The sequence below is a fragment of the Copadichromis virginalis genome, linkage group LG18 (assembly GCF_057382275.1).
Source record: "Copadichromis virginalis isolate Kocher_CV1m ecotype Utaka linkage group LG18, C_Virginalis_male_GT1.1, whole genome shotgun sequence".
NCBI lineage: Eukaryota > Metazoa > Chordata > Actinopteri > Cichliformes > Cichlidae > Copadichromis > Copadichromis virginalis.
The window spans coordinates 4,205,760-4,233,291 of NC_140635.1; the positions used below are offsets into that span (position 1 = coordinate 4,205,760).

At 39.4% G+C, this 27,532-nt stretch overlaps 2 protein-coding genes across 2 annotated transcripts; both read right to left on the reverse strand.

Moving 5' to 3' along the window:
- Window positions 1–3,605: 3,605 nt before the first annotated feature.
- LOC146686976 (tripartite motif-containing protein 16-like) lies at window positions 3,606–6,293 on the reverse strand. The gene has a single exon (XM_085438953.1). The coding sequence runs from the start codon at window positions 6,204–6,206 to the stop codon at window positions 4,554–4,556; it is 1,653 nt and encodes a 550-aa protein (XP_085295079.1). The 5' UTR covers window positions 6,207–6,293; the 3' UTR covers window positions 3,606–4,553.
- Window positions 6,294–10,517: 4,224 nt separating this feature from the next.
- On the reverse strand, window positions 10,518–26,389 carry LOC146686977 (uncharacterized). Its single transcript, XM_085439475.1, has 4 exons — window positions 23,814–26,389; window positions 21,831–22,981; window positions 13,765–14,017; window positions 10,518–11,698 (listed from the first exon to the last, which is right to left on the reverse strand). The coding sequence occupies exons 1-4, from the start codon at window positions 24,049–24,051 to the stop codon at window positions 10,518–10,520; spliced, it is 2,823 nt and encodes a 940-aa protein (XP_085295601.1). The 5' UTR covers window positions 24,052–26,389.
- Between the last annotated feature and the right edge of the window lie 1,143 nt (window positions 26,390–27,532).

Consider the following 27,532-nt stretch of genomic DNA (forward strand, 5'->3'; position numbering starts at 1 on the left):
AAGGTTGGAAATTGTGACAAACTGTAAAATATACTGTATTTTACGATGTATTTTTCAACTTTTCAATGCAAGACCTTGAGTTTGTATTTCTTTTGCAGTCCTGGGATTGATTTTCATCTTCAGACAAGGTCCCCAAAACTGCCTTTCTGTTAGTACTCAATCCTAATTGCAGGGTTCATCTTTTAGTGAGGACATATTTGTTGAAATAGCCATATAAAGTTGCTTTTCCAATGATCTCTCTCTCTCTTTTTTTTTTTTAGATGGCAGACCAAAGAATTTGAATGACACCATTACTCTGGAGGAATCTGGAGAACTGGTGCCAGAGGAACAACCTCCTTCTAAACGTCAGTAAGACAAAGGAGCTGATAGTGGACTTCAGCACTAAGCAGGAGAGGAACTACCAGACCCCCGTCATCAACGAGTGCCCAGTGGAGAGAGTGGACAGCTTCAAATACCTCGGAGTTCACATCACGCAGGACCTGTCATGGTCCTGTCACATCAACACCGTGGTGAAAAAGGCCCGACAGCGTCTCTACCACCTCAGACGCTTGAGAGACTTCCAACTGCCCTCCAAGGTGCTCAGGAACTTTTACTCGTGCACCATAGAGAGCATCCTGGCGGGAAACATCTTAACCTGGTTCGGGAACAGCACCATGCAGGACAGACGAGCTCTACAGAGGGTTGTGCGGTCAACTGAGCGCACCATCCGCTCCGAGCTCCCTGACCTGCACTCAATCTACAGCAGGCGGTGCTGGACCAAGGCCAGGAAGATGGTGAAGGACCTCAGCCATCCCAACAACAGACTGTTCTCTCTGTTGAGGTCAGGAAAGCGATTCCGCTCCCTGAAGACCAACACAGAGAGACTGAGGAGGAGCTTCTTCCCGCAGGCGATATGGTCTCTCAATCACACCACCACACAGTACTGACCCACACATAGAGTTCTTACACACACACACTGGACTTTCTGGACTTTGGTTTTGCACAACACTGGTCACTATATTCTTCATTTCCGGTTAATACTTGTACAGCTGCTGTTATTGTGTATATATTTATTTATATTTAGATTCCTTCATACATTCTTATATAGTTCTATATTGTGTATTGTGTATTTTGTTGTACAGTTATTTTATTTTCAACTTTAATTTATATATTTATCTTTATCTTATTCTTCCCAGTCAAATTTACCCTTCATTCTAATTTGTGTTGTACAGTTATTTCATTTTTAACCTTAATTTATATTTTATTCCTTCCTAGTTAAATTTACCCTTTTTAATTTTTCATATTTATTTCCTATCTTATTCATAGCCTTTTCCTTTTTTGTTCTCTTTAGGTCACGAGCAGTTGTCCAAGCATTTCACTACATATCGTACTGTGTATGACTGTGTACGTGACAAATAAAATTTGAATTTGAAAAAAAATTTGAGCTTGGGAAAGATTTCCACTCCAACTGTCGCATGCAATCACAAGAGGAGACAGAGGTCATCCAGAGGACAGGAGAAGTATGGTTAGAATTGTTGTGGAGGCCATGCAAGTTAACTGCAGAAACCCTAAACGTTGCATCTTGTGAAGAGGTTGCTAAGATCATTGTTAAAAGATACCCTCAAACATTTGCAGATTTTACTGAAAAGGGAGAAAGACTGGGTTGTGGACGTTATTCACTACTAAGAAGCATCAAATCTAGAGTTGAACATGTTAATCAAGATAATACAACACATAGACTTCGTCAAACAAAGAGAACCAGGAATGAGGAAGACTTTAGTCCCAACAAATTAGATTATTAGCTGATCCATAGTAAGTACATCTGATGTTATGTCAGATTTTAAGTCCCAGTTTTGTCAGACAGTCGATTATTATTTTGGTCATAAAATCATCTTGATTAAGCTGTTAAAAGTTTGATTTGAAATATAGCCATACATTTAAAGGAAGATTCTACTATATTACTTGATGTTAAAGAAAATGTAAAAATCTGATGAGTTCTGAATTATGATCTGCACAAGGTTTTATTTATTTATTTATTTTACTTATAGAAGACATGAAACACTACACATAAAAATGCTAATTTAAACCTTTGAGCCCTGATCTCAAAAACAGATATAGATATAATGCTGTCTGTGAAGCTGGAATTAAGAAATAAGTGCTCAAAGTTTTAAAAACATATTTAGTGCCATATTCTGTCAGTATGGAACATCATCCAATGTCATGTTGTTGGTTTGTTAGTTGCAGCTAATAGACTTAGATTAGTTTATGTTAGCTAACTAGTGGCAGAATGGATAACTCAGAGGAAAATGAATAACACTAAAACTAAAAATCAGTCTAAGGGATCACTTTTTGGGCCACACCTGTCTGCAACAATGAGTGTTATGTTAAGAAACCAAGGATATACTGTTCACTTTCACTGTCTCTCTCTTTAGGAGTAAGTGGCTCTATGTTGTTTGGCTATTTGAATTAAAACACAAATATCCACCTGTTAGTAGTCGTGTTCGGATTTGTAATGCACTTTATAAATAAGAACAGTGTGGAAAAGAGCCTGTTTGAGTTACCAGACTGACAAGCTGCAGCCCAGCACTCCAGCTTTTCCACACTAGGCCGAGTGTACATTAAATTCACAACTCACCATATTTACCTTAACTTGAGTTAATGGATGATCCAGTTTTGGGTTTCTTGTTATTGAATGCCCTTCTGTGTTTGTACAAGTAGAATTCTGTTAAATAATATTAAAAACAGTTAAATAATTGAGGAGAATCTTGATGTTCATCTGAATGGGCCCTAGGACATATAAATGTCATCAATTTATTTCAGACAAATTAACTTTATTAACAATGTTATACATCTGTGTTGTGTTTCAGCCCACAGCTCATTGCTGTTGATCTCATCTTTGCACACTGTCTCAGTAAAATAAGGTAAATGCAATTTTGTGCAAAAAGGTTTTGCAGAACATCTGGAATCGTGGGCTTATCTTGAAAGTTAATCCAGTACAACAGAATCCGTCTCAGTCATTTAGTTTTTTTCTTTTTTCAACACTGTCTGTATTTTATATATTTGTAAAATATAAATTATGAGTTAATGATGCAGTGTTTTCAGTCTGTGTTGGTGTCTCTTCTGATGTCATGTACAAATGCAAATGGATGACCATAGAAGAGTCAGAAGGGAAAAGTAGGATGATACTCTGTGAAATGCACTATACACAGGTACACACACACAGGTCTTTATCACCAGTCTGACAGCTGTCGGTCCCAGCTGATTTCCCTCTCTCTCCGCTCCTCTCCGTCTCACTATAAAAAGGGAAGGAAACCACATACTCAATTTCAGGTTAGTTGTGAGCCACAAGGTTCATCTTCTTCTCTTTTAAAGGTTTATAGGTACTGTGTCTAGTTTGCTCACTAATCTTAAGGAAAGGTCCTCCTTGTGTGAAGTCAGCCTCAATAACATACAGGGTTTTTGCTCAGAACAGGCTTTTGGGAGATGATGCAGGATTGGTCTGGCTATAGAAATGGCAATGATTCTGTGTTACCTCGCTTGGGGTTGTGGACTTCCTTGTTCTTCCTGAGCATTTGGCATACAGACATTTATTTTATGCTTGAATAAATTAAACCCCCACTGGGTGAAATATGCTTTATTACAATGTTCCTTTGACTAGAGGCCAAAACCTCTTGGGAGGGGTGTTTAGCAGAGGGTACAGTGAACAGGGATACACTAGAAGTCCAAAAACTCAAAACCTTTCAGGATCCAGGATTATGACCAAGAAGAAACAAGCAAATAAGATTTCTTTTCTTTTAAGGGGTACATAAAAATTCATACTTTCATATTGATTATATTATATTTTTGGTTCTTATTTAGTGGGTATGAAAGTAAACAGTAGAAAGCTGTGTGGTGAAGATGCACAATTTGTTGTACATCTTCTGGAGTTTGTGGTTTCAACGTGGCAGTAAGATGAGGAAGACATGAGTCCATGGAAAAAGGTCAGTTAGTAAATATTCTGTTTTTGAAGGAAATGTTTCTATAATATTACATGATACAGCTCCAAATTAATTAGCTAATGACAATTTGATTCTTTTTACCATGATTTGCAATACAATCGACTCATAAAGGGTTTTATCAGGCTAAAAACATGTCAGAATCTAAAAAATGTGGACAAACTGAGCTGAGGTGTTTTAACCTCCTCTACATCCCTGTTAGCAGGATGAAGGTGCCCTCTTGTGTTGTGCATCAATTTTAAAATTAACCTTCAGAAAAACATTAAAAAAAAAACTTCACTGAGCTTTCAGCATCTTCAGCAACATCAGCAAAGAGACATTTGTAAAACCACACCGTGTCAGTTTGTTCACAGGAGTCACAAGAAGTGATTGTTTTTATGGCTAGACAGACACAGTAAAGAGCTCAATCTAACAAGACCTCAAAAACATCAAGAGAACATTTAGAACATGTCAAGGTACCACCTGTAATGTGTAACTGATTTCTGTGCATTGCAGAATGCCACAATAATGACGGAAATAAAAAAAGAAATGGAAACTAAAATACTGTTTTAATCCCACAACAGTATGAAAGGATTCAGTCTATTTCAGTTTAACAAACTCAGCAATGTCCCCATAAGAATAACAAAGCCAAAGTCCAGCATAGAGCGGCTGAGTGAATGTGGTCTGGACTCTGTGGAGGAGAGTCATGGTTTCAGAGACGCTGTAGAAGGACAAAATACCTGCTCTGTGATCCAGGTACACTCCTACTCTGGAGGAACGAGGACCTGAGACACGAGTTTGGATGTTGTTGTACTGAAATGTATAACTATTTTTCAAACAATCTAATGCCCAAGATTTGTCATTATGTCCAAACCAACATCCAGTTTCTACTCTGCTGATATTCTTGTACGCAGCTGCTACAATAATTCCTCCACCTCTCCACTCCACCTCCCAGTAACAACGTCCAGTCAGACTTTGTCTACTCAGGACCTGCCACCATCCAGTGAATCTGTCTGGATGATCAGAATAAGACTGTTTCTTTGTGGATGTTGCTTTTCTGTTCTCCTCTGATAATAACAGATATGTGTTTGCTGTGTTTGGATCCAGTGTGATTTCACGTGAATATTTTAAAAATTCCGCTCTAGTCTTTGGCTCTGCTTGTGGATCCGACAGTAAAACATCCACTTCAGTGACTGTCAGTGAGATCTTTGTCCATTCCTCTCTCAGAATGTCCTGTAGTTTATCTCTGACCTCTGACACAGCTGCTGTCACATCCTCAAAGTAGCTCAGAGGACGGATATTGATGCTGGATGAGTCTGTAGACTCACTGAGTGCTGACAGTGAGGGGTAGTTGTGTAGAAACTGGATGTGATCCTCTGTGTGTGAGAGCTGCTTCAGCTCAGCATCTTTCCTCTTCAGCTCAGTGATCTCCTGCTCCAGCTTCTCCTGAAGCTCTTTGACTCGACTCACTTCAGTTTCCTGCTGGGATCTGATCTGCTGCTTCACATCAGAGCTTCTTTTCTGGATGAGATGGATCAGCTCAGTGAAGATCTTCTCACTGTGCTCCACTGTTTGATCAGCAGACTGATTGATGGCCTCCACCTCCTGTTGAAGCAGCTTCACATCTTTCTCTCTGTCCTGGATTCTCTGCTGGATGTTTTGTCGACTCACCTCCAGCTCTCTCTGCCTCTCAGTCCTTTCTGCTGCAGCTGAGACTATGTCGTGGCCTTTATGTTCATCCACAGAGCAGAGATAACAGATACTCTGCTGATCAGTACGGCAGAACATCTTCATCACCTCATCATGACGAGAGCAGATGTTCTCCTGGAGCTTCTTGGAGGGCTCCACCAGCTTGTGTTCTTTTAATGTAGGTGAATAATAATGAGGCTTAAGGTGTTTCTCACAGTAAGAAGTCAGACAGATTAAACAGGATTTGCGGGCTTTCAGTTTTCTTCCAATACAGAGACCACAGGCCACATCTTCAGGTCCAGCATAGCAGTGATCAGCAGTAGCAGCTTGGAGTCCAGTCTTCTTCAGCTCCTCCACTAAATTTGCTAAAATGGTATTTTTCACCAGCACGGGCCTCACTGTGAAGATCTGCCTACATTGAGGACAGCTTTGGATTTTCTTTACCTTCTCGCCATTCCAGAGTTTTGTAATACAGTTCATGCAGTAGCTGTGTCCACAGGGAATAGTCACTGGATCCTTCAGTAGATCCAAACAGATCGAACAAGTGAAGGTTTCTGGGTCCATTTGATTTTCTTGCTGCGCTAATTCCCTATTTTCTCTCTGACTGTCACGTAGGTTTCACGTTCTGTGAAGACAAACAGCCTCTGTGCCCTGAAGGGAAACTGAGCTCTTTTTTACTTCTTGCAATCCACCCTTATACAGGGGAAGTATTAACAGTGTGACAAAGAGCGTGTTGTGACAGGCATGGTGTGTTATGCTTGACTTACTGAATACAGTAACAACTATGACCCAGTTAAACAGTTTACAGGAATTTAAACAGGAATTTTTACACTCAGAGCTTTAACTTTTAGCTCCTAACATGTGAATTGAATTGGATCTCTTATCTAGGAGGGTTTTTCGGTTCTGACTGACTTGTGGTGATTTGGGATTTAAGCTCTGTAGGATCTACTGAGGACTTTGATATGTCTTGGGTCACTGTGCTTCTGGCTGTTGTAACACAAGTCAGTGGATTTTTTGTGAGTCATGTCATTGTTTAGTGAAGTACATGGGAAAAGACAGGTTTCGAGAATGATTGAAATGATTGGTTCCCTTACTTTAACCTATGCTTACATGTTAGTTATCTGTTTTGAATATTAATAAATATGACTTAAAACATTGTCTAATCACCTAGTCAAACTACAGAACAGCGATTAGAATCATACAGTCTATCTAAAAATCATTTTACATTTTTGCTCTGTCTTGCCTGCTTGGTGCCCTGCAGGCTCACTGAGGGCCCTCGCGCTCACTTTTCGCTTATATGTGTGTGATAGAATTCAGAAAACAGATCGGTGCAAATTATAAGTCTATATCATAATGTCTTCAGTTTTTGTGTTTGTTGTAGGGTTGTAAACTTCAACGCGTTAAAGGGGGGACGGCAGAGGATTCTCTGGCTGGCTGGAGCGGGATCTAATAACTTGCTCGCAAAATAAAACAAAATAAAAACAAACCAACAAACTAGGGCTGTCAACATTAACACCCTCATCACGATTAATGAGATTACAAATTTTAACGCAATCAACCCATCTAGAGCGCAGAATGGACAAACTTTGGACAAACTGTCCGAAATGCGTTGACAGAGACATTTCAGGGATTTTGAGTCATTCTGCACTCCAAATGGTTTAATTGCGTTAAAATTTTCATTCTTGTTTCTGTGACGAGAAAGAGGAATGAAGGCGACCAGGTTTTTTAAATATTCTGAGATAAGGATCAGCTCTTGGGAGTTAAAGTTTGTTCCTCGCCTTTGCCTTATTTTTCTACATTAAGTTTATGTGAAATGTTTTATTGGCAGTTGTTGATGGTTCCATGTTTTTCAAAGTCATCCAATGTCAGTCAGCGAATGTACCAATTTTCAGGTAATTATCTGCCAGAGTCACTGAGTTTAATATATGCAGTATTTTCACTTCTTTATGGTTTTAACAGTTTCTAAACTCTGACCTATGCTGTTTGTTTCTTGTTCACTCTCTCATTTGATTTTGTTTCCTTCTCATCATTTGATCTCATTTTTGTCAGGTGTGTGAAGGGAAGGGATCAGCTGTGAGAGAGCAGAAAGCAGAGGGAGTGTTTTCAGGCTTTACCACATTCCAGGATGAGGAGCAGCAGAGTTAAAACTCATAAAACAACCGTTTTTTTATCCTCTGCAGTGTCGTTGTTCCAGCACAGTGACAAATAGGATAAGAGACACCAGTCATAAACTGTAGGTCAGCAGACATGAAAAATATGCTTTAAAAACAACAGTAGTTACACAAACTATCACATGAGGAGAGTCACTCTGGAGACATCAACATAACAACAACAAAAAGCAAACAGTCATCATGGGTTTTCAGTAAGCAGAACCTGTGCTCACACTCTGGACGACCATCAGTAAGCAAACATTTAAATATTTTTCTGTCAGTTTGTTCACAGCAGTCACAGCCTGTAACAACGATCCTGCATTAAGGAACCATGGGAAAGATAAGAGAAAAGAGTTTCCAGTTTACGAAAATCCTAAAATACTTCCAAGTTCAATGTACCCAGGATATCTGTCTGTTATCTGGATTCACGTCCCCTTTTTCCACGAGGATATGTGCTCACATGAAGCTGGTTATCAAATCACTAAGTTAAACCAGGGTTTCCACTGCATGTTCACATGAGAGTGGTGGCATTGGCACCATCTAACCAATCACAAACATTGGTATACATACTGTATACTAGCAGCAGAAGAGCTGAGTTTTGCAAAAGAAGAAAGATAGTTTTAGTTTTCATCCTTACAGCTGCAGCCTTAGTGGTGTCAGTGGTCTAACAGTCTAAGACCAAGTAAAGATTAAAATAAAATGGGGCTCATTTATTGGGTCAAGTCTATGCTTCAGCATAGCAGTGATAAGCAGGAGCAGCTTGGAGTCCAGTCTTCTTCACTTCTTCACCAAAACTGCTACAATATAGCACATTTAAAATCTGAGATAACCCAAAGTGTTTTACATTTGAGGCATATGACAAAGAACATTAAAAAATATCATGTTTCACTTAAACACAGATTCGAGTCTCAAACTTCTAAATTTAACCAATGATTCACAATTAAATAAAACTATGTTTTTCATAAAGCAAACACATTTACTGCCACAAAATCTTTCTTCATTTTTGAATTGAAGCAATGAAAGAATTTTCTAACTTCATCTTTATGTTCACGAAGGAAGAGAAACATGAAACATGTCAGAATATGTTTTTTCTTTCTATGGTCAAGCTGATCACAACTTCTGTAATAATCTTTAACAGGTTCTTGGCTAAATTGTGTGCTTAGGGTAGCATCTCTGCTCTTGAAATTTGATTTATCTGCCCATGAAAATTACGAACTATCAGGGTACTAGGTCTTTGACTCAGTATTTGAGTCTTATTTTGTATTCAGTATTCAGCTTTATGAAGATGTTTTAAGTTCAAGTTTATACAGTTTGGTCTTGAGTCCAAATCTTTTATGTCTGAGTTTTTTGTATTTCTACTTATGTTGTCTTGTCTTTGTCTCATCCTTGTGTCTCTTGTGAGATTCTGTCATGTCCTCTATGTATGTTTCCCAAGTCATGTCTATGTTTATTCCCTCTGTCTCATGTTTGTTTTCGTATTTGTGTCTCTCTCCATGTTTCTGGCTCCCTCGCCCTCCCACGTTCCTCCCCTTTGCGTTTCATCCTCAATCTTCACTTCATCCCTTGTGTTTCCACTTTCCTCGTCACCCTTTAGTGTATACATTGTCTCCGTCTTCCTCAGCCTTTTGTCAGACCACCAGTTAATCCTCTTTCGTGTTCCTGTGTTTTCAAGGTATTTCCAAGTGTTCCAGGTTTTCATGTGTTAATTTTCCCACTTTAGGCTTTATGATTAGTTTCTTGTCTAGTTGGTTTTCTTGTTTAGTTTATGCTTGTAATCAGTCACAATAAAAGGCTCGCTTTTTGTTAAGTTTAGTTCTGCCTCTGTTTGTCTCCAACAAAACATTGATTCTTTAAAAAGGAAACTTTGTCTAAATTTTACAACTCAATACCAGTAAGGCTAACGATGAGATAATCAGTTTCCGAAGAGGACTAAGGACAGACCCAGAAGCAAGATAATGCATAAGGATATTTAATTTCACACAAGAGATTCACAGACTTAAGCACTAACACACTACAACTTTTTCAAGGAATGTTCTAACAATAGTTGGGAAAAACGTGGGGTAGTGGACAGGATGGTGATATATTTTTTAAATATATTCTCAGTCTTTTCCATCCAAAACAGGGTTCCAAGGGAAAATGTGAAAATGTCTCCTTCAACTCCACAAGACTGGTTGGTAAACTTCCACACATCTTTAAATATCTTCAAGAAAATCAAGAGCCAATCCACTTTTCCATGATCAGGAAGAAATCCGCATCGTTCCTTCAGAATCCTGGTTTCAACTAACAGGCAGACTCTTCTCTCCCGTGTCCAGGCATATACCTTTCCAGGATTTTATATCATATCTTATTATATATGCTATTCAGACACATTATTATTATTGTTATTGTTATTATTATTGTTGTTATTATTATTATTATTATTATTATTATTATTATTATTATTATTATTATTATTATTAATAATAATAATAATAATAATAATAATTCCCACTGCAGAAGAACTTTCCAAATATGAGATAAATATCTCCTCTCATCCTCATTTTTAAAAATTCTCATTTTACTCTCTGAGGAGTAGTGATGAGTGACAGATGGTTTCTTCCACTGAAAACACTACGTCCAGATGAACAGAATCAACCTTTTGAGTAATTTGCCTGCTTGCCTGTATTGGCCCTGTCATAAACCCACTTTTACAACTAACAGCTATTCCAGATTTTATGTGAAATTTTCAACTTGTGTGAAATCTCATGTGTCTTTTCAAGTGTATCATCTGAATGAATCTTTTCCCACAGGTGCTACAACAATGTGGCTTCTCACCTGTGTGAATTCTCATATGAATTTTCAAGTTTATCATCTGACTGAATCCTTTTCCACAGGTACTACAAGAATGTAGTTTCTCACCTGTGTGACTTCTCTGATGTCTTTCCATTGTTGGTTTATGACCAAATCTTTTTCCACAGGTGATGCAAGAATAAGGCTTCTCACCTGTATGAATTGTCATGTGTTTTTTGAATGTCGATTGGTCTCTAAATCTTTTCCCACAGGTGCTACAACAATGTGGCTTATCATCTGTGTGAATTCGCATATGTCTGTTGAATGCTGACAAAGCACAAAACTCTTTTCCACAGATGGTACAAGAATATGGCTTCTCACCTGTGTGAATTCTCATGTGAGTTTTAAGGTTAATTAGCTGACTGAAACTTTTTCCGCAGGTATTACAAGAATATGGTTTCTCACCTGTGTGGATTCTAATGTGATTTTTCAAATGTATCATCTGACTACATCTTTTTCCACAAGTGTTACAACAATATGGCTTCTCATCTGTGTGGATTCTTACGTGAGTCTCCAATCCTGATTTCCTACTGAAACCTTTCCCGCAGGTGGTACAAGAATAAGGTTTCTCACCTGTGTGTGATCTCAGATGTCTCGTTAGGTTGGATTTATCATGAAAGGATTTTCCACAAATCTCACATTTTGCAGACTTTTTACTTATTTCAGATTTACACTGAGTCTCTGACAATGGAGAATTTTCCACTCTGTTACTGTTATTCGTGTCATATGTCTTCTTATTCAGCTCCGCATATCGAGTTGATTCTGAGTTGATGTGCTTACTTTTTTCCTGATCTTGACTCTCTGGTTCAGGAGAGCTGTGAGAAAGGAGCTGATCACTGTGTGGCTCTGAATCACTGTGGTCACCTCCATCATAACCAAGAGTTACAAGAAAGGTTTCAGTCTCCTGCTTCAATACGAGCTGCTCTCCCTCCTTGCTGGTGTAGAGTTCCTCGTGTTCTTCTTTAATCTGCAGAGTCCCTGGATCCTCCTGGTTCATAATGTGGCTCTTCTCCTTGTTATCCATCTGCTGGTCTGTGAAATCCTCTTCATCCTTACAGACATGTTGATATGGAAAATCTGAAGCGGTAAATAAACAAAACAAATGTCAGAAAATTTAAAAAATGTGATGATGTTGAGGCAATGATCTAAATGAATCAAGGGTGAGAAAGCCAAACTCCAAATCACACAGAGATTTTAACTGACAAAGAAAAATAGGAACCAACGGAAAGTAACAAATATTGAATGAACGTAGAAATGAGGGAACTAAACACAACTTCACTAATATTAAACTAGGATTAAAATATAACAATAACTAAAATGCATATATAACTAACTAAACTAACAACACAGACTCAGGATGAAGCCAATATATTTTTCCAGACCCGGATGCTGTTGAAATCGAATTTCTATGCTTACAGCAAAAACATGTAATTCTAGAACTTAAATGGATGACAGAACAAAATGAAACTTCTGGTGTTGGGTTTGTGTCTCTGCACGGGCACAGATTTAGTGTCAACAGCAAGTGGAAATGTTAAACTCGTAAAAATCAAGCGCGTGATAATTAAAAGAACAAGAAAAAGTAATGAGATAAAAGCAATGAGGCTCTCTCTCTTCTAAGTCTACACATATAGATATAATTTACTTAGTTCTCTTATTTTTCTGATAACAGATGACTGCTGAGTTTTTGTGTGTGTGTGGGGGGGGGGGGGGGGGGGGGTGCACGTGTCACCTGGTCCCTTCAGTAATTATGGAGGACCACAAGAGCCACACTCATCAAAATAAAGAATTCTGTGCATAAATTGTACAGTAAATTATGCATTTGTAAATTAATTTACAAATTCCTTTTTTAAATTATTTTATTTATTCAAACATTACATAAGTAATTTATTATTTAATACGTTTATTTAAAATAAAAATGTAAAATAAAAACACTAATCAATATTTCAAAATGAATAATTAATTCATTAATAAATACTTCAAATCAAAAATTGTTACTGGTATCGCCACATAACCTGGCTTGAGTCATACAAGCTTTGGTTAGATAGTTTAGTTTTCTACCGAAGCTGGGTCTGTTTGTAGATGTAAAGCCAACGGTACTTAAACGTTTTAGAGTAAACCAAGCAGACAGTTCAATCTTTAAGCTAAGTGTATTCACAGGGACCAAACATCTGTCCCATGAGCTGTGGTGAGGAAACAGACCCAACCATGCTGTGCTTGGTTTATAGTTAAAAGAACTCTCATCCTGCATAAACCACTAATAATAAGTCCTCCTCCATGTTTTGTCATGCTTATATCATACAACCTGAGTCTGTCACCTTTGTAATAAAGCCCAACATTTCTGCAGGGTCACATGTCCTGTTTCCCCTTTTTTTGTTTTTAAAATACATAAAGAGTAATTCTATTAAAAACTGTGTTTTCATCCTGCAAGTTAACAGATATTTGATAAACCTCTGCTGTTTTTGTTGTTAACTGTCATGGTTGACTTCATTCTGCAGGTGTCTAGAGTCAGAAAAGACTGACAAGGTGAGAGGTGAAGGCTCTCCACCCCTGATGAAACACCAGGACAAATTCAGCTATGTGTGAGGAAGAGGAGGAAAAAAACGAGACAGCAGCAGGTGAGAGATGGAGAGGAGAACAGGGGAAGAAAATACATCTGTTCTCTGTAATTTGGGGACTGGTAAAAACATTTGAGACAGTTTCTAGATATTTGCTTCCTCCACTATCACTGAAGCTGAATAAAAACAAGAAGAACAGGGAACATTCCCTCAGTGACATTTGGAAAATTAGAAACTAGTCTTTAAAGCTTCACAAAACATTTGTGACCTTTGACATTATGGTGCTATCTGTACTCAGCAAATATTTTTATGAGGGAAACAAATCATTTCTAAAGGCTGTATAATCAGAGTGACTCCGTTTTTCTGCAGCTCCAAGGAAGTGAACTCTTCAGTTTCATCATTTCCACTGCACCAGTAGAAATGTTGTTGATGTTAAATGTTTAAGAAACACATGCACTATTGCTACTGATTGCAGCTGATTTTTAGGTTCTTCCTGTTTCTCTAAAAATAAATGTAAATTTGAGCAGTGAGTAGGATCCTAAATTATTCAAATTCATTTTTTATTAAGACCGATACAGGTTTGCATACCTGTTCTGTGTAAGTTTATTTCAGGTTTCCACATATCATCACTGAGTTTGAGTTGTTCATCCTCACTTTCGGCCTCCTCCTTCAGTTTAAGCTGCTCTCCCTCTCCCTGATTGGTGGAGATTTCTTCCTGTTCCTCTTTTATCCGTGGGGCCTCTGGGTCCTCCTGGTCCAGACTGGAGTTTTCCTGCTGGATCCAGACCTGCTGGTCATCCAGACCTTCCTCCTCCTTACACTTCATGCTGCTATTAGAGGTCTGAGGAACAAAAGCACACATGAAAAAGGTTACTAATGTGATGACATGAAAATACACCTCTAAACAAATATAATCCAGTACATATTGAGTTCTTGAATCACTACCCGATTAGCTATTCTTATTGTTGTTTCCTGTGATGCAGTGATCTTTTGTATGTTATCACACCAAGTGGGTAATTTCCATGGGCAGATGGCTCAAAGAGCTAAGATTAGTTAGATTATTAGTAACTTTGGCTCTATCCTGCAACTCATCACTCAGTCCTCACCCTGCATGTTTAGAGCCAACCCCAAATATTTCTTGTAATGTCAATCCTGATGTTTTGATTAAACAGTGCTGAACTCTTGTTGTTGTCAACTGCTCGTGTGTGTTCCTAGTTCATTCAGTCATTTATGTTCAGTTCATTCAACCTAATAATAAATCTATGAGTCCAGCATTTTGGTCCTCTGTCTCCATTCTCCACACACCTGACCTACCAGAACGAAACACTGGGTCAATGACCCAGGTACTGTGACAGTGGGTCAAGGGCGTAGATTTGGCATGGACGGAAGGGACATGTCCCCACCAATATCCAGCGATTATTGAATTGTCCCCACCAATAATTTGGTCTCTTCTAGTAAAGAAAAATAAACCCGATAGAAAGAAAAAAACGATCTGTCAACCTCTCATTCACTTAGCGGTGCAGAAAGAGTTAAATTACGTTCTCTACTGGAGTCCTACCTCATGTGACAAATATGGCCAATGTGATTGGTTGTGCCTTTCAGGGAGCTCTTTTTAGTTTCACTTAGTCATTTGTTTAATAGTAATTTAACATTATATAATTCACATATAAAACTATGAATTGTAATTTTAAATGGTTTAAAAGTATGTAGAATAGCATATGTAGGCAAGTATATTTCTCCTTTTTTTTTATCAAGAAGCAAAGACAAAAAAGGAAAAAAAAAAAAAGAAACAGGGCAGGGCTCGGTGGTTGAATCATCCCCACCAATGCTAAAACCAAATCTACGCCCTTGCAATGGGTTTGCAGTGTTTCGGGGTTTTTGTCAGATTTGGGACTGTATTAGTGCGTTAATACAGATATAAAAATATATAATACTGACTTAAATACCTACAGCTTACAAAAAAAGAGTAATGCATGCATTTATGAAGGTGGCAAAGCAACTTCATTAACATACAAATACATGGGGATCTGCTTCACTAACATGTCAGGTTCATACAGTGGCACATTAGTAATAATGCAGCTCTCCTCTGGATAAATCCTAGTATCCACTTGAGTCTCAGTCAACACACAATCCCTACAGCATCCACAATGTGGCAAAAAAGGGTAACCTCATTTATTCTTGATGTGAGATTCAGTGCTATGATAATAAAGTGAAGAAACAAAATATGGTAAATGCATGCATGCAACAAAGACAGAAACCAAATCCTCTGTTCATCAATCCAACGGCATGTAGTACAAGGCAGGAGTAAGTACATAGAAGGTTTGGCAGGGTTGTTTCATATGCCCTAAGCCTAACCTGTTCAGGTGTGCTGCCTCCTAATGTAGCTCAGTTTCAACCACCAATGAACTGTCAACAAGGAATGTAAGGCCAGCCCTGTAGCCACCGCATTAGCATTTTCCAAAAAGAGAGTTTGTTTCTTTCTCTGTGTGTACCCCTGCAACAGATTGTCAATTCGTGAAGGCTGCACCCTGCCTCTCTCCCTGTGACACCTAAGATGAGCACCTGTTTTGTGAATATTTTTATTCACATACAAATGGTGCCACATCACTCCAGTGCGTTCTGGAAGCACTACGCAAATGCCAAAGAAGAAATGCCTTTTCTTAAATCCAAAAGAAATTATTTTCTAAAAACTGACTGTAGTATAAGTGTATAAGTTTAGATGCTGTTGAACAACATTCTGTATTTTATTTTTGCCAAGTGGGATTTCTGACCGTTTTTCTATTATCTGAGTTTTCCACATTAAAAGCTTGGAGCAGCGGACTCTCATTTAGCCAAGGGTTGGCAAAAAGAGTAAATAAAAAAAAAGGGGAATCGGGTGCTGCCATCTAATAGACTGAGATTTCGTTTGGATCTTTTTAGTCTAAGTTAATGCTGAAGTCACAGTTACCATAATTTTGGCCAGTATGACCATTTTAATTATTTAACATTTTATATTTAAAACAAAAATAAGCGAGGGTGGTGGGATCATCATCTGGTTATCTGGTCCAGACTTGAAGCCCCTCTCTGAAAGCAAAATTCCTGCCGGCCTGCTGGGCGAAGAGAGCCACAGGCGGCAGCGGGCTCTTGTGTAGCCACCGACCGGCAGACAGAGAGCCGAAGCGGACATCCAACTGGGGGCACCCTGCAAACTGCTTTCCCTTACTGCCTCCTCTATCGTAATCTCTAACGCCATCCTCTGCTAACGTAAATTTCCCCTGTGTCTCCTTGGATGCTTAATGCCAAAAGTTTACTGTTAAAGAGAGAGAGGGTGGTGGCGACTTTATTTGGTATATCTATTTTAAAAAAATAGCTCATAGCTGCTGCTTCATTATTGTCTGTTAGCCTGCAGACTGAGCTCCGATCAGGGTCCTTACACGTCTTACTCCTGTGTAAGCGTCACATACCTGTTATCTGTGACTTTATCCCGAGTCTTCGGCTGATAGCTGGCAGTCCGCGTTAAAGGCTGATCTCCTCTTCATACTGTACGATCGTGTTTTTAGCCTCTGAGCAGATTTTTTCAGCAGTTAATCGCTCGGACACTGAATTAAAGGCAGTGCTGCTCGGACAACTGAAATATTTCTCTCATACCACCAAAACAGGCTCTTCAAGCTAACCGTCTACCGCACATAAAACACCATCCATCAGAGTCCTTGAACTGCACAAAGCTTTTGACCCACCTCATCAGCTGCATCCTTTCAGGCCGTGAAGGCCGCACTCAGCGTTTTTATATCTCTTACGTCGCGCTGGTCCTGTTGCCTAGCAGCGATGGCAGAAAATTGACACCCATTACTGAAAAAAACAAAGACCATGCTGGTGCTTTGAACCTGCTGTTTGTTCTGTTTTTAACACTCTGTGCTGAAGCTGAAGGAATGTGATGCAGCTTCAAACTAAATTACTTTGATGGGACACAGTGTGCTGTGACAAAGAGTTGTATCATCCTAAAAATATGTGGACAAGCTCAGCTGAGGTGCTTTAACCTCCTCTACACCCCTGTTAGCATGATGACGGCGCCCTCGTGTGTTGTGCATCATCAGACTTCAGTTAACTTAGCAGAAAAAGATATAAAAAACTTCACTGAACCTTCAGCAGCTTATACATCATCAATAAAGAGAGGTTTAAATATCTGTGTGTGACACAGCGAGTCAGTTTGCTCACAGGAGCCACAACATGTAACACTGCTTTTTCTCTCTTTGCCTGAAGCTCTTATGTTATTTAGCGCTGGAGTTACATTTCTCATGTGCATGGTGTAAGTGCTTAATCGACAACAGTCCCTGCAGAGGATGTGGGTGTGATCCACAGTTGCTCTCCAGGATGAAGGAAAGGTTGGACATCTTTGATTGAAGGTGTGTGTTCTTAGCATAGTTTCACAAACTAGTTTCATTTTTTCCCCTCTAGCTTTAAATACTAAAAACTCACAATAAAAAATATTAGGTGACTTATTTGTAAGTAATTTCCCCATGCACCTTTGCACTAGAACTATAATTTCCCCTACCTGCCAAATCCTCATGGTGGCTACATCCATCTTTTATATTGTTATGTCGCTAAAACTGACCGCATAAATATATAATTAAGTCTGTGATCATTTGCTCACTGACATTCACACCAGTGGCCTGATTTAGGTTATTTTGTATCATCCTGTTCCTCTTTGCACAAAGGAGCAGATATCAGTACTGCTGATGGAATAAGGACCTTCTATGCCATACTCAGCTCTCCTACAGTGCCAGAACCTCCTCCATGCTCTTGAGAATGTGTTTGGCAAACACAGCAAAGCTTCTGGTAATTGCACATATTGATGTGCCATCCAGGAGGACTCAGGCTACCTGTGGAAACTCTTAATGGTCCAAGTATCCGCTCGTGCTACCAGTAGTGACACTGGCAAATGCAAAACTCTAGAAAAGATGAGGAGGGGGAAAATGTCAGTGGCTCCTTTTGTAAAACTATTCCTGTTTCAGGGGTTGTGTCATTGTTGCCCTTCTAGATGTTGTTAATTTCATTAACACCAAAGCAGCTGAAACTAATTAGCAACCCCTTCTACTACTTAACTAACCAGATAAATATCCCAGAGGTTTAACTGATTTGATGCTATACTCTGATTAAAAAGTGTTCTTTTAATATCTGAGCAGTGTATTTTTATGCTGTATGAACTGTCAATCTGCAGCTACTCTACACAAATATCTTCAATGAAGCAGCAACGCTCTGCAGCCAGAGCAGCTCAGGAACGGTAATACACACAGAAGCATGTTTCCTCAAATAATCAAAACCTCAGTTTCAAAATACATATAAAATAATGACAGGCGCAACCAAAGCTTCATATTTTAGAAATGACACTTCAGAAAAAAATTGTCACGTTTTACAGAAATTTTTATTTAAATTTTAAGAATAAAGAACCCACAACAATAAGGAACAGAACTAAATAAATCAGGATAAATAAATCAACAGAAGAGGTCCATATGGAAGCTTATTTTTTATGAAAAGTATTACAACATAAGGTGACCTCAAATCCATAAAGGCACATTGTTTTTGGTCTTGTAACTGTCAAGCTTTTAATTTTCTTTAAAGAGATTAAAGACTCTTTATTAGACAATAAAATAATAAAATCTTGGCTATAAAAAAAGCCAAGTACCCACAGAAAAATATTTTTTCTGTAACAACGCTGTCAAGTGAAAAAACTGAAGAATCTGGATCTACAATTAATATTTATCACCTCACCAGCACTAACACAATATATAAATTTATAATATACATATGTACACAAACTGACCAAGCATAAAACTATGACCATCTGCCTAATATTGTGTTGGCTACCCTTTTGCTGCAAAAACAGCCCTGACTGTTCAAGGGATGGACTCCAGACCCCTGAAGGTGTACTGTGGTATGGACTTGTTTGTCCGACACATCCCACAGATGCTCGACTGGACTTATATCTGGGGAATTCGGAGTGCAAGTCAACACCTCAAAATTCTTGTTGTGCTCCCTGCAAGCATTTTTGCTTTTGGTGGGGCACATTACCCCACACAGAGAGGCCACAGGCTTCTTAAGGTTTCTTCACAAAAGGTAAAGAGGTCCAGTTACTTTCTTTCCAAACTCCTTAAACTAACATGCCTGGATGATTGAGAAACTACACACATCAGAGAATACCATTTCCATGAATGGGTGTTCATGGTCTACAACAATACTAGGTAGTTGATACGATCTTCACATACCCATTGTCCACATGGCCAGGGATAAGCATGGACACTCCGACTGGTATGCAGTAATTCAATGTTATTTGTATAACACAAAAACCCCAACAATCAGTCAACTCCCTATAAGTAAGCACTCTGTGACAGTGGGAAGAAAAAAAAACTCCCTTTTAACAGGAAGACATCTGCTGCAGAACCAGGTTCAGGGAGGAGGAACAATTGACTACGACCAGTTGGGGTGAGGGTAAGACAACTATGCAGCGCCCAAACTGCAATGCACTGTACAGGGAGTGCAGAATTATTAGGCAAATAGCTGTATAGGCTCGAAAGCCTACTATCAATTAAGCATATTAGGTGATGTGCATCTCTGTAATGAGAAGGGGTGTGGTCTAATGACAGCAACACCCTATATCAGGTGTGCATAATTATTAGGCAACTTCCTTTCCTTTGGCAAAATGGGTCAAAAGAAGGACTTGACAGGCTCAGAAAAGTCAAAAATAGTGAGATATCTTGCAGAGGGATGCAGCAGTCTCAAAATTGCAAAGCTTCTGAAGCGTGATCATTGAACAATCAAGCGTTTCATTCAAAATAGTCAACAGGGTCGCAAGAAGTGTGTGGAAAAACCAAGGCGCAAAATAACTGCCCATGAACTGAGAAAAGTCAAGCGTGCAGCTGCCAAGATGCCACCAGTTTGGCCATATTTCAGAGCTGCAACATCACTGGAGTGCCCAAAAGCACAAGGTGTGCAATACTCAGAGACATGGCCAAGGTAAGAAAGGCTGAAAGACGACCACCACTGAACAAGACACACAAGCTGAAACGTCAAGACTGGGCCAAGAAATATCTCAAGACTGGTTTTTCTAAGGTTTTATGGACTGATGAAATGAGAGTGAGTCTTGATGGGCCAGATGGATGGGCCCGTGGCTGGATTGGTAAAGGCAGAGAGCTCCAGTCCGACTCAGACGCCAGCAAGGTGGAGGTGGAGTACTGGTTTGGGCTGGTATCATCAAAGATGAGCTTGTGGGGCCTTTTCGGGTTGAGGATGGAGTCAAGCTCAACTCCCAGTCCTACTGCCAGTTTCTGGAAGACACCTTCTTCAAGCAGTGGTACAGGAAGAAGTCTGCATCCTTCAAGAAAAACATGATTTTCATGCAGGACAATGCTCCATCACACGCGTCCAAGTACTCCACAGCGTGGCTGGCAAGAAAGGGTATAAAAGAAGAAAAACTAATGACATGGCCTCCTTGTTCACCTGATCTGAACCCCATTGAGAACCTGTGGTCCATCATCAAATGTGAGATTTACAAGGAGGGAAAACAGTACACCTCTCTGAACAGTGTCTGGGAGGCTGTGGTTGCTGCTGCACGCAATGTTGATGGTGAACAGATCAAAACACTGACAGAATCCATGGATGGCAGGCTTTTGAGTGTCCTTGCAAAGAAAGGTGGCTATATTGGTTGCTGATTTGTTTTTGTATGTCAGAAATGTATATTTGTGAATGTGGAGATGTTATATTGGTGTCACTGGTAAAAATAAATAATTGAAATGGGTATATATTTGTTTTTAGTTAAGTTGCCTAATAATTATGCACAGTAATAGTCACCTGCACACACAGATATCCCCCTAAAATAGCTAAAACTAAAAACAAACTAAAAACTACTTCCAAAAACATTCAGCTTTGATATTAATGAGTTTTTTGGGTTCATTGAGAACATGGTTGTTGTTCAATAATAAAATTATTCCTCAAAAATACAACTTGCCTAATAATTCTGCACTCCCTGTATATTCTAACTTTCTTTCTATTAAAACCAGCATTAACTCTGTTTTGGGGGTTGTTTGTTGGACCGGACCACATGGGCCAGCCTTTGATCCCACTTGGATCAGTGAGCCGTGGCTGTCTATGAGACCATCACTGGTTCACCACTTTTCATTCTTTGGCCCACGTTGGATACATGCTGACCACTGCAGACCGGGAACATCCCATAAGAGCTGCATTTTTGAAGATACTCTGACCCAGTTGTCTGACCCAAAGTCAACCTCACTCACTCAACCATTTTTCCTGTTTAGCTCATCAACTCTGAGAGAAGAATGTTTACTTGCTTCCTAATATATCCTACCCCCCAACAAGAGCCAAGATGTAGAGATAATGTTGTTCACTGGTCATAATACTATGCCTGATAGGTGTACATATATATCTGCTCAGACAAATGTAAAAATCTGGGTTTCCCCTACATCATAAGTATAAGGCAAACAAACAATACAAAAAGTGTTTTTACTGTCCAGGAGATAAAATGTAGCTCATTGACCTGAATGTAAGTTCATCTCTTCCTTCTGGTTTTGGAGTTATTTGGTTTCTCACTAGTGTGAGTTTTACCATTAACACCCTGCTATGTCTAACGGCTCTGATAGACTCTAAGGATGAAACTTTTAAGCTGTGTGAGTTTCTATGTTTGTCTGACTGCATCTTTTCTCACAGGTGTCAAAAGAACGTGGCTTGTCCCCTGTGTGGGTTTTGATATGTTTTCTTAATGTTGACTGATCTCTAAATTCTTTTCCACAGGTGCTACATGAATATGGCTTTTCACCTGTGTGGATTCTGATGTGAGTTTTCAAGTGTTTTCTCTGAGTAAATCCTTTCCCACAGGTCCCACAAAAATAGGGCTTCTCGCCTGTGTGAATTCTCATGTGAGTTTTCAAGTTTATCATGTGACGGAAACTTTTCCCACAAGCAATGCAAGAATAAGGTTTCTCACCAGTGTGAATTCTAACATGAACTCTGAATGCTGATGAGTCACTGAAACATTTCCCACAGGTTTCACAAGAATAGGGCTTCTCACCTGTGTGGATTCTCATGTGAGTTTTCAAGTGTATCGTCTGACTGAAACCTTTGCCACAGGTGCTACAAGAATAGGGTTTCTCACCTGTGTGAATCCTTTCATGATGATCTAAAGTTGATTTCTTTGTGAATCTTCTCCCACAAGAGCTGCAAGAATATGGCTTTTCACCTGTGTGAATTGCCATATGGCTTTTCACATGTATGAGCTGACTGAATCTTTTCCCACAAGTGCTGCAAGAGTAAGGTTTCTCACCTGTGTGAACTCTTAGATGCTTAGTCAGCCTGTATTTATACTGAAACGTTTTTCCACAGGTGTCACATTTTAATGACTTTTCACTTATGTCAGTTTTGCACTGACTCTCCGTCACTGGACAGTTATCTGTTTTGTTACTGTGATGTCTTCTCTTCTTCGGCTCTGCATATCTAGTTGATCCTGTCTGCACATGCTCACTTTCTTTCTGATCTTGGCTCTCTGGTTCAGGAGAGTTGTAAGAAAGGAGATGGTCACAGTTTGGTTCTGATTCACTGTGGTCACTTTCCTTATAAATAGGAGTCACTATAAAGATATCAGCCTCCTGCTTCAGAACAAGCTGCTCTCCCTCCTGACTGGTGCAGAGTTCCTCCGGTTCCTCTTTAATTTGTGGAGGATCTGGGTCGACCTGGTTCAGACTGGAGTTTCTATCTTGGTTATCAACCTGCTGGTTATTCATAGCCTCCTCCTCCATACACATATATTGTTGCGGGAGATCTGATGTGACACATGGACAAAAATGATATGAAAAAAAAAAAAAAAACACAACTGGGTATTTCAGGTTGTAAATCTAGTATTCAAAATTATCACACGTTCATACTAGAATATTATAGAACAGCACTGAAGGACACTTTATTTTAATTCTCATATAATGTCTCACCTATTTAGAAGTAATGTATTCATCTCACATATGGGCTGTTTCAAGCACTTCTATATGTTGTATTTAGGTATCTGCACTAGTAGACTGTTTTCTGTCCAGGCAGTCTTCTTTCATGTAGTAGAAGAAAGATAGCACTTAGGTTCCTCAGATGGGACACAGGGCACTTCAAAGGGGGAATGCTTTGACAAGGGGGGATATTTAATAGATTTTCAGGTCAGAGTGACCACACTAAAAATAATAAACAGAAAACTGGACAGTTTTCAATCTTTTGAAGCTTAATGTCTGCCATGGGTGAAGTCATGAGTTGAAATTAATAAGTGGGCGATTAAAAGACCACCCTCTAGAAATTGAGAGCCCAAAAGCTTGGGGCAGCTTGTCCATCTTTGATTATGCTTGAATCTGAGTACTTCCTGCAGAACGTCATGGGAGAGAGTTTTACTTTCTGCCTTTGGTTTTTGAGTTTCTTTTTTTTCACCAAACCGTCCTGCATTTGAAGTTGCATTAAAAATTGCCAAGTATGGTTCAGAGGCCAAGGACCTGGGAAGTGAAATCCTCACCAGAACGAAAGAAGTCAGTTTCCACTTTGGCTTATGAGAATGTAGGTTTAATGTTCAATGTTAAAGGTTTAGGGGAAAAAATACATAAATGGTATTTTGAAGTTTCACATACCTATTCTGTGTAATTTTATTTCAGGCTTCCACATAATATCTAGCTCTCCCCCAGTCCAGATGATGATGCCTTCAGTCTCCTGCTTCACTACAAGCTGTTCTTCCTCCTGACTGATCCAGAGTTCATCCTGTTCCTCTTTAATCTGTGGAGGCTCCGAGTCCTCCTGGTCTATACTGGAGGTACTCTCCTGGTTACACATCTGCTGGTCATCCAGACCCTCCTCTTCCTCACACTTCATGTTGCTGTGGGAGGTCTTAATGAAAGGGACACTAGAAAGAGGTTATTGATGTGATGACAAGAAAACAAACATTTTAAAAAATATCTTCCAGTATGCCTCTACACTATGAGCATGTCTCTCATATATGTGAATAAGTGCACAAATGTTTCAAGAGCACCTGTGCGAGTCACTCTTGAGTTCTAGCACCCTTAATAGCAGAGTACAAAACATTAGGGGAGGTTCTAAGAAACTTATGTTTTAAAACACTTTTTGGTTGTCACTTTTGTGAGATAACAAACATCAGTAACTACATGACAGAAAATCCTTTCCATGAGAAAAAGAAATCTATATTTAATGATTACTAGCTGCAGATTTTAATGTAGGTGAAGTGAAAAGAGGAGACAAGGAGGTCTTGGGTTGGTATGGTGTTCCTGTTAAGTAGTGCAGGAAAGATGATGGTGGGTTTCATGAAAAGGATGGAAACAACTGTAGTGAACACATGGATCAACAAGGAGGAGGAATTTAGGGTGACAGATAAGAGTGGAGAAGGGAGCACACAGGTGGATTACAGCTTATGCAGAATGTGCGGTCTGAAAGCAAAGACACCCGAAGGTGGTGTTATTCGAGAATGCAGCTAGGCAGCATCGGATGGCAGTCTATGGTATGGCTTCAAATATCAAGAAGAGGAAACAAGTGAAGGAAGAAGCAAGGATTAAATGGTAGAAGCTGAAGAAGGAAAAATGTTCCACAGAGTTCTGGAAGGAGTTGAGACAGGCTCTGGGTGGTAGGGACTAGAGGTGGGTTTTGATTATTGATTTTCCGATTAAAATCGATTCTAGCTTGAATAATGTGATATCGAATCCTGAATCGATTTTTAAATATAAATTTAGTTTGCCCAAAATGCTAGAGTCTCAGGTTAAACCTCACAAAATTTCGAGAACCACCAAACGGCTAAAGCAGTAAATGAGAGCGTGGACTCGCCAACGCATCGGAAACAGTTTCTCACCCGACGGCATGGACACGCCGTCGGGGCTGAAAGCCGAGAGCTCACAGATTCTGATGTGTCAGCGGGGCTGCACTTTGTGCTTAAATCTTGTTTTGTGCTAGATTCTGAAGCTTCAGGTTTTGTCTCTCTCCAAACAAAGTTGATTGAACCAGCCACAAAAGAAGATCCAAACTACGCTTTACATGTCGCTTCACATAAGCATCATCGTTAATTCCCTCTTCCTGTTTTGCTTCCACCACGATAAAAAAAAAAAAATATCACACTTCCTGCAGCGCTCACTCTCTCAGTGTACTTCAACAACAGTTTCCCATCTAAACAGCTCTGTTTTCTGCATTATTTGCTTGCTTATTACCCACCAGTCTACCGTTATGTACAGCGCTGTCGGGCACTGTTTTTTTGTTGTTGTTTTTGTTAATCTAACTGACTTCCAACAAGAAAGCCTCATTTCTGCTGTTCAATACTGAAGAAATTTAAACTTTTTAGAATTATGCAAAATTGCAAAACGCTTAGCTGTGTCTCTAATAAAACCTCTGTAACTTTACTCTGCTTCACTTCATCAGCATCAGGTAATGTTTATATGTTGATTCATGGGTTTCTTCAGTTTTTGTTCTACTACATTTTTAAGGTTATCTGCTATAAAAAGCCAGGCCAGGAAAATCGCCTTCATGTTTTTCCGTGTTTAATGCTCAGTTACTTTGACACAAAGGCATCTGCTGTGATGCTTACACCTCTGATAAAGTCTCACAAATGTCAGCTTTCTTTTTATAGATATAAAAATATGGATATGTACTGATAAATGATCAGAATTATAATATTTCTGACTGTCTGAGGCAAAATTTCCCCGATTCAAGTCGAATTGAATCGATTCAGGACCTTGTGAATCGGAATAGAATCAATTCTAGAAATCAGTGACGATACCCAGCCCTAGTAGGAACGTGTTGCCAGATGAATGGGAAGGTACAGTTGTAGTCGTGAGGGAAACTCACAACCAGGTGATTGATGTATCCTTTGGAGAGAGGAAAGAGAACAAAGAGACTTGTTGATGGACAGAGGAACTACAGGAAAGTATTCAAAGGAAGAGGTTAGCAAAGAAAAAGGAGGATAGTCAGTCAACAGGAACACATCGGTGGCTAGGCAGAGATCAAGCTGGAAAAGATGTGCAGCAGGTTAGCATGTTTAAGGATAAATATGGATATGTACTAATGAGTGAAGGGAGTGTATGGAGAAAATGGAAGCAGTACTTCGAATGAAGCTGCAAAGCAGTAAGAAAAAGGTAGACCACAGAGAAGATTCATGCATGTAGAGAAAGAGGATATGCAGAAGGCTGGCAAAATTATAGACATTCTCTACTTAAGTCCAATTCCACCTGAATTCGACCAGATGTTTCATGGTGTCAAACTCCAGTCCTCAAGCGCCGGTGTCCTGAAACTTTTCCATGTGTCCCTGCTGCAACACACCTGAATAACATAAGTAGGTCATTAGCAACACTCTATAGAAATTGACTGCATGCTGAGGTGGCAGTTCAGCAATTTGATTCATGTAACAGCAGCTCATGACTGAATGAACACGGTGCACGTAGTTTTAGAAGTACATCTTTCCAAACACTTTACGTCACTTCAGTTTACTTGAGTAGGTTTAGGGGTTGCTACCGCAGCATGCAGTCAAGTGTTTTGCTAATGACCTACTAAGTTTATTCAGGTGTGTTGCAGGAGGGACACATGGAAAAGTTTCAGGACACAGGCCCACAAGGACTGGAGTACGACACAACTGCTCTACACTGACAGTATACAGTTTGTGCTGTCTTTATACTGGACGGCCACTGTACACCAGTCAAACACACTGATCTTTACTTTAAATCCATCACAGTACAGCAAACTAACCTGTTTATCTATTTTAATGCAGCCTTTAAATAACAGTCTACCTCATGTTTGTTTTGCAGCATGTTTTACAATATATATTTTAAAAAAAAAACAAAAACAAAACAAAACAGTGTCACATGTACAAACCCAATATCTGATAAAAAGCACAAGGACTTAAATGTAAGCTTTAAATGAGCAGTCCTTCCCTTTAAATCTAAGCTCTCTTTATCCTCTCCTGTCCTATCTCTCTTATCTTTCTCCATCTCTGAGTGAAGTTAGCTCTTTCTTTTCATTCCCAGTGCAATACAGCAGCTGGACCTTTAGCTTGCAACACACTGTGAGACAAACTCCACACAAACAGTTTGTGTGTTAGCTGATGTTTGTTGAGCCAATAGAAATGCTGCATTTGAAATCACCTGCCACTAAAAAAACATTGCTCCCTTTATGCTCACTACTCTTCTGCAGGGCTAGTTAGAGGCTGAAGTATCACACTTGCAACTTATGGACACCTGCAGTTGTTCTGGTGTTGTGCCAAAAATAAGAAAAGAAGAAGAAAACGCAACCCACTTTAAACCCTGACTATCAGACACCATTGTGCCTCTTTAATGCCTTTTTATCAACATACCCTGGTGATTAA